General features: G+C 37.5%; 1 protein-coding gene across 1 annotated transcript; it reads right to left on the reverse strand.

The window, feature by feature from the left end:
- Nucleotides 1–1,555: 1,555 nt before the first annotated feature.
- hmgb1b (high mobility group box 1b) lies at nucleotides 1,556–5,591 on the reverse strand. The gene is made up of 5 exons (XM_008426259.2): nucleotides 5,355–5,591; nucleotides 4,104–4,259; nucleotides 2,560–2,705; nucleotides 2,272–2,446; nucleotides 1,556–2,131 (listed from the first exon to the last, which is right to left on the reverse strand). The coding sequence occupies exons 2-5, from the start codon at nucleotides 4,248–4,250 to the stop codon at nucleotides 2,000–2,002; spliced, it is 600 nt and encodes a 199-aa protein (XP_008424481.1). The 5' UTR covers nucleotides 4,251–4,259; nucleotides 5,355–5,591; the 3' UTR covers nucleotides 1,556–1,999.
- Between the last annotated feature and the right edge of the window lie 2,830 nt (nucleotides 5,592–8,421).

Below are 8,421 nucleotides of genomic sequence, written 5' to 3' on the forward strand. Positions count from 1 at the left end.
GCATTTTATTTGTGGTTGTATTCTTTTTTGTTTGCGTCGCTTTTTTGTTTGCTGCATTTTATTTGTGGTTGTATTCTTTTTTTGTTTGCGTCTCTTTTTTGTTTGCTGCATTTCATTTGTGGTTGTATTATTTTTTGTTTGCGTCTTTTTTTGTTTGCTGCATTTTATTTGCTTTTTGTTTGCGTTTATTTTTATGTTTGCTGCATTTCATTTGTGCGCGTCTTTTTTTTTTGTTTGCATGTTTTCTCTGTTGCTGCGCATTTGCACCTGTCGGCCACCGTAATTATTAAGCCCCAGTTGAACACCTACATGCACAAACTTGGCAGAAGGGGTAATTTCATTACAGCACCACCTTCTGGACAAAGGATTTCAGAATACTTAAAATAATAAATAAATAAATCCATAGGATGTAAGATGGAGCAGTTGGTAGCACTGCTGCTTTGCAGCAAGAAGGCTTCGAATCCTGGCCTTACCATGTTCTCTCTGTGCATGCATGGGTCCCCTCTGGGTACCTATCCAGGGTGAATCCTGCCTCTCGCCTAACGACCGCTGGAGAATGGCAGCAGTTCCCACCTGCCACCCTGCTAGGTTAAGCAGGTGTAGAAGTTGGATGGATGGAAACAAATCCAGGACAAGGAGGTTGTATTGCTGTAGCTTCATGGCTCTAATTCACTTTTATAAATAGCACGGGTGCTGAGTGTTATGTAAAGTGTTAATGTACTGGCTACTAGATGCTACATTTAATTTACCTCTCAAGTCAACATAAGATACAAGATATGCATGTGTGAGATTTGATTCGTCTGTTTAGCCTGTACCATCGTACAGGGAGACAGTCAGACTCGTATTATTCAAAATGTTCAACGCACACTGTCCCTCTTTAGCAAATAAAATTAGGTGCAACAAATCACATTCCTGCACTGATTACAACCAGTGGAAGTTGTAATCTGTTTAATGAAAACTAATTACGTATGTATATAGGTTTTATGCTTTCAAACACTAGCAACATGCTCACTGAAGAAGGTCACACTAAAGATTTTAGTGCAAAACAAAAGAAATAAATACAATCACATCTGTGACCATTTTAGCAAAAGGAAGCCATGGGATTGTAATGTCCAGGTTCTGACATTCTTCCACAAAATCCAACATTTAAGAACTTTTACTTATCGGTAAAAGTGAAACGTGTTTAGACCACAATTTTGGAGCAATCAAGCAAAGCCAATGGATGACAATGTTTGATTTTGTTTTGTTTTTAGTGATAAACTCCAAGTAAAAAAAAATCCTGTTGCTGTGCCGTTCTATAAATCTTTCAAGATAGTGATCTTCAGAAAAATCTAGTAACTGAGATGCTGCCTTTTATAAAAAGTTTGACAATAATCACTTTAAATTCTTTTTAAACAATATAAATATATGCTGCCACCTCAACTCATTTAAGTACAAACCCCCCTATTTTGATGTTTCCAAGCATTAAAATAAAAGACCCCAGATGCAGAATGAGGCCATAAAACTGATTCTTCATGTTGGGTTTTTTATAGCTTTTAAGGAAGAGAAATAAACATCTTAAAAAAGAAATTTTTATTGAAGACATTCTTTAATGTCGACAGCTGCATTTGATATTAGAGTGGTATTCAAAAGGACAATAAAAAGACACTGGGACAGCACATAAAAAAATAATAATAATAATAAAAAATAAAGATACACTACCAACTCATCAATCTCATTTTTGAGTTGTAACACCTAAAGACTACTTACTGTCATAGTGATGTGTAGTCCTTCTAAATAGTTACATAATATGGCAGGAATACAGAACTACCACTAGAAAATTTTCAAACTTAGGATATGTAGTGTTAACTTTACAAAAAAAGGAGATTAACACTGTACATCATAAAAACATTAAATATACACATGATCTTGTTCAATTTGACATGATTCAAGATGGTGAACTGAGTACATTAGGATTACATGGCATAAACAAAAATTTCCGGTCCCATCCTTATGAAATTTACTCATCATCGTCTTCTTCTTCCTCTTCCTCCTCCTCGTCTCCTTCCTCTTCATCGTCCTCCTCATCGTCATTGGCTGCAGCAGCTGGTGCTGAATCCACTCTGCCCTTTGTGCGGTATGCCACAATATCCTGTGGAGAGCAGGACAAATATCTTTTCAATTACAATAATTTTCTATAATAAAATAATCTCTAAACTGTATTTAAAGGAAATAGCATGACCATCAGATCTGAATCAGACTCGCTTTAATTACAGCATAGTTACCACTCACCTTGTCATATTTCTCCTTCAGCTTGGCAGCCTTTTTTTCGTACGGCTGCTTTTCTTCTCCAGACAAGCTGTTCCACATTTCTCCAAGCTTTTTGGCCGTGTCCCCAATGGAGAGTCCAGGACTCTCACCTTTAACCTTGGGGCGAAAGTCAGCGCAGAAGAGAAAGAACGCAGACCTGTAGGGTGTGGGATTGTGGGATTCATTATTAATATCGAAGCTACAGGCAGAAAAACAACTTGTGAAATATATAAGGAAATCGAGACAGTGATTTTATTTCGGGGTACATACGGTGGTCTCTTTGGGGCATTTGGGTCCTTGAATCGCTTCTTTTTCTGGCCCTTAGGGGGCACGTAGTTCTTCATTTCCCTCTCATAACGCAGCTTGTCCTGTTTGGCCATGTCTTCAAACTTTCCCTTTTCCTTTGGTGACATTGTCTTTAAAACAAAAGAAATTATAAAGCATAAACATAAAAACACATTTATACAAGAAATACCTTTAGAACATAAAGCTTATTTCTGATTGCTAGATTTTCATCCAAGATGTACCAAGAACTGGACTGTTGACCTGAATTGGATGATTTTATTCTTTACCAGCCCTAATCAGTGTCAGAAACTAAATATTTGACTTTCTTTTTTTGTTTTTTTTTTTACATTTAACTGAGCAAACCACACCGCACGTTACCAGACTGCATTATCAGCAACACTCGTCTGCATGCAAGTTGTTCTTGATGTAGAAAGGCTTGGTAGTTTCAGTATTGGTAAGTTGTTTAAACACAGAGTCAAAAACTGCTGGAGAAAGAAACTTCTCTCTTTTTTTTTATAGCAGCATGTCAAATGTCGCTCCAGGCTGCTTACAGGGAGTTAAGGAGCTAAAACTTCGGCATATAACCAGACGCTGATCATTTCACAGGAAAGTTGCTCTATATTATCCCTTTAAGGATTCTAATTTGATTTGTTACTGTATATATTTTCCTTCAATGCTTTGAGGTGACCAAACTTGGGGCCCAATGGGAAGAGTATTAGGATTCCAGTTTTGTTGCCTGGAATATGTCATGGTACCCTTGGCCAAGGCACGCAACCCTAAGCTGTAGGTGTAACAGTGTATGGAAGTGTGCACATTTGTGATTCCACCTGGGTGATTGGGATTTTTTGGTGAATCATTTTGGGTGGTGAAAATTTGGGCAAAGATAAATCTCAATACCGTTAACATTTCTAATCTGTAAAAAAAAAAAAAAAAAAAAAAAAAAAAAAAACATGGCACTGACATTGCTTCTGTTAAACACCTCAAAATTCTGTGGCACACCACTGTCACATGCTACATGGACAACCCTCTCCTAGGTCGCTTACACAAATGGCAACAAGGTAGAAATATACACTGCTTATTCATATCAAACCAGTTTTACTAATTGGACACAAATGTAATAATCTTTATTTAATCTTTATTTAAATAAAATAAAGACTAACATTGATTGATGTCAACATACCATGAATCTCTAAAAAGAAGAGATTTATAAGTTCATTCTATGCAGTAAAAAAACACATTAAACTGAAGTATGACTGGTAAAGAAAGCATACTGTATTGATTTACATTGATATCTTGATTTAAGTGTTACAGACATGCTGTCCAATAGATGTTCTTTCTGTACAGCTTTACAACTGTAAAGTTGTTTTTGATATAAAATATTTTTTTGTATTTATTTCTTAGACATTTTATCAAGATATATACATATATGTATATTTTGTCTATCTAGAAAGTGGAGGTAAATCAGAAATGGCAGATTAAAGCTTTACAAAAAAAAAATCATTGATTTAGAAATCATCCACAATTTTTACCTTCCATCGTTCAGAGCATTTCTTGGAAAACTCTGAGAAGTTGACAGAGGCATCAGGATGTTTCTTTTTATGCTCCTCTCGGCAGGTTTGCACAAAGTAGGCATATGAGGACATTTTGCCCCGGGGCTTCTTGGGATCCTTCACCATCTTGCCTTACTAAAGAAAAAAAAAAACAACAACAGAAAAAATAGGCATCTAAGTGGAGTCATAAAACAGCAGTGATATGCAAATTTCCCTTTGCTGAACGGTCTGCCTCCTGCTTTGTCAGTCCCATCTATTGTTTAAACAGGGAGGATATGAGGAGGAGGGGGGGGGTGGGGCTTCTGGAGTGACTGATGATCCATTGTATAAAAGGCCAATATTAAATTTATGTAAACTACAAAATGCGTCTCATTACTGTAGTTTTAGCTATCCACAGCGCTATAATGCTAACTATGTAAAATCAGGCAGCTGCTATATTTTATATTAAGTATCTTGATGACAGCGCTCCTGTGATCCGGCTTCAGCTTGTAAATGAATACATTAGCAATGGCCTCCGCCTCCTTTGATTTTCCGCTAGCCGTTAGCCATTATGGCTCCGCATTCGCTTTGTGTCCTTTTGCTTTAAGCATTAGCTTCGAGCTAAGCTAGGCAGACTGCTCATTTTAAGAGGCAGTCATTAAAATGGCTGATTAGACTTATTAAAAGGGCACGACGTTCTGTTTTCACAAACATTTTGGGTGTCCACGTCATTATAACTATCAGTTGTGCTCACTCTAGTATTTTGTTTGTAATATTTGTATTAAAAGTTTTGTTTTATGTAGGCATGATGTCGGAAAAAGATGCTCCGCCCGTCTCATCGCAGGCGGGCTGCCTCAGCACCACTCAGCGCTAGCAGACCAGCAACTAGCGTTAGCTTGAAACATACCAGCACAGCCTCAATAAGCAGCTACCGTTAACAGGCTAGCACAGTGGGCTAGCGTTCAGGGGAGCCAGCCTCTCTGTCAGCTGCTTACACATGAGGTGACGTTGCTAACGCAGAATAAGTAGCTTTTAAATCAATCACGGGATAAGTTATCCTTTGTCTCGTTAGTAGCAGCTAATGGCAGCCTAGGGCGTCAACGTAGTGAAATGAGCAGCATAAACCAGCTTCATAAAGGGTAAGCATCCCATCCAGCTCAGCTTTATACTCAATTGACACAATGCAAAACATAAAACACCCCAGAGTTTCTCTCATATGTGCTACACAGGATAATACTGAGGAATGCTTACCCTTTTCTCTAGTTGTATCTCTCAAACAATGGGACAAGTAGCACCGTGAGTGCGCGGTCTTTTGCCTACGAGGATTCCTTGTTTATCCGGTGTATTCGGCTCCGGCTGTCGGACATTGGCTGCCGCCAACTTCTTGGATATCTTATTGGACACTCGCTGCCCGAGCCTCGTTTGTTGTGCGGTTGGCTGCCCAAAACACGACGGGACGGTGGCGCTAAACTTAAAGTTTGAAAATCAATGTCTCCAAGTATGAGGATGCAAAAATGATACAAAAGTCCACAACCAAGCCGTTCGTTGCTAAATTCTTGTTTGTTGTTGTTGCATTCTCAACAGGAAGTGCAAAGTTACTGAAATAAGAGAATGCATAAAAATAACATTCAGAAATGAAAACTACTACTACTAAAAACAAAAAAATAAATTAAAGCATAAAAAAAAAAATCTGGATTCTGAACCCAATTTTATACATGCATAAAGTGTCATTCGGTAAATAATGACACTTTTAATGCAAAGTTGCTCTAAAAGTTGCATTGAAAGTCCATTWAAAATGCCAACTTTGCATTAAATTATAATTTACAAAATCATGCAAAGTTGGCACTTTTAATGGACTTTTAATGCAACTTTAAGAGCAATTTTGCATTAAAAGTGTCATTATTTACCGAATGACACTTCATGATAACTGTCATAAACATTCATAAAGACTCCTTTATGTTCATGACAGGTGTTATGTCATGTTTATGACAGTGTCATGTCAGTCTTATGCACACCCCTTCAAATAAAGTGTTACCGAATTTTTAAGTCAAAATGTCTTATCAGCATATATTCCCAATAGTATTGATTTTTAAAATAAGACCCAACTTTACACAGATGTCCTTTTGTGCATCACTGAATATCCACAGATAAAACAAAGCTCACCAGGTTATATGGCAGAGATATTAATTTAGATACACCCCAACTAAAACAATTTATAACATAATTAATTTAGTCTTTTACTACACATGTTATAAATCACATCCTTAATTCTTTTCATTTTGTATGCTTGACAATTTTAACCAATATCAGATGTGACCAGCTTAATATTTAAGAATAAAAGTTTAATGCTTATTAGGTATTTAAATAATTTATTAATTTATTGATTAATTTTCCCCAAAAATGCAAATATTGTGGAAAACAGTTCAATATTTTTGTTACTGATTTCAGAGGTAATGAAAACCCCAAAGATCAACACAATAGGTTAGTTTCAAAAGAAATATCAGTCTTCTGAAAAGTTTGTTTATTTGTCTGCATTCAGCACTCTGCTGGGGCTCCTTTTGTATGAATGACTATCATTGTGTGGAACGGAGCAGATCAGCCTGTGGCACTGCGTCGGCGTAATGGAAGCCCAGCTTGCTGTGATAGCGCCCTTTGGTTCATCTGCGTTGTTGCTCTAATGTCTTCCATCTTCTTCTTGACAACAGCAGATAGATTTTCTTCGGGGTTCAGGTCAGGCGGGTTGACTGTCAATTCAAGCACAGTAACACCACGGTCAATAAATCAGCTTTTGGTACCTTTAGCAGTGTGTGCAGGTGCCGAGTTCTGCTGGCTTGCAAGAAAGTAAAAAACCGTGTCATGTGGTCACATTGTTTAGTTCTAGTTAGGAGAGCGGCTGAATTTAGAAGGACACATTCAGACAGATCCAGTTCAATTTACAGTTGTGGTCGCCCACACAATAACAGATACAGCCAATCCAATATTAATTGCCATTGTCACACCTGATAATGAAAGATAATTATTATTAAAGATATTTATTGTCTTTTGGAGCCTGTAAAGTAGTGATGTCTGATTATGTTAGATGTACTGAACTCTACGGTGTATCAGAATGGACTCAAACACCCAGACCTGAGAAATATTCACAGATGTAAAAGTCAAAAGCCTATTTTCCTGATGTTTCACATTTTTACAATTCCATTTCCCCCCCAGGACTTGTTAAGCTCAGATCTGCCACAGCCATCCATCCACCCATTATCAACGTGCTTATCCATTGTGAGGTTGTGAAGGGTGCTGATGCCTGTCTCCAGCGGTCAATGGAGGAGAGGCAGGGTACACTCTGAACAGGTCCATCATTACTTTAATTGTCTAGTCTAAGGTATAAGTTTTCTATTAACCCTCTGATGCGTAACAGGGTTCTTTTTGACCCGGTGAGGTCATCTTTTTGCAATATCTTTGTAATGAAAAGGTTTCATCACTTCATATTCCAGGTATTCCTCAAGAAACATGTTACTGATATCATGCAATTCAAATTTTTGATTTACCTTTTATACATTTTAACAAATAGCATATTTTATGTTACTACCCCATTCTTCTGTGAGTGGGTCCAAAATGACCCGCATTCATTTCCTATGGAATTTAATAGGAATCTTTGTTTCTTACCAACTGTGACTATCAGGAAAACATTTTTTGTGAGCCAAACACATTAAGACCTAAGTGTCACCCCTGAATATTTTACACAGCAAGAACTCTTACATATAAGTATTATCTTTATTTTTTATCTCACAAATGTGTTTGTGTGTGTCAATCATGAGTACTGTAACAGCGTTATTGTCACAAATCAACATATTAGCTTTCTTCAAAGTTAGCCAACACTAGTTATCTAACCAACTAGCTAACATTACCACCTATACTTTATTGTACATGTGTATTATTTGTGTGTGTGTGTCTGTGTGCGTCTCTGTGTGTGTCTGACACCCTGGATGAGAAAAGCATGAGAGAGTGTGTGTTGAATGACATACAAAACCTGTTGATATATGTGTTCAAGGTTCTCTCTTTTATCATCTCAATAAATAAAATAAAATTTCATAGCTATAGAAATAAATGAGCCAGAAAAGTATAGAGTGCCTTCTTTGGGTCGGGGAGGAGCCCCATGTGGAGGAGTTCAAGTATCTCAGGATCTTGTTCACCAATGAGTGAAAAATGGAGCAGGAGATCGACAGGTGGATTGGATGGATGGATGGATGGATGGATGGATGGATGGATGGATGGATGGATGGATGGATGGATGGATGGATGGATGGATGGATGGATGGATGGATGG

This window comes from Poecilia reticulata, linkage group LG13, assembly GCF_000633615.1.
Source record: "Poecilia reticulata strain Guanapo linkage group LG13, Guppy_female_1.0+MT, whole genome shotgun sequence".
Lineage (NCBI taxonomy): Eukaryota > Metazoa > Chordata > Actinopteri > Cyprinodontiformes > Poeciliidae > Poecilia > Poecilia reticulata.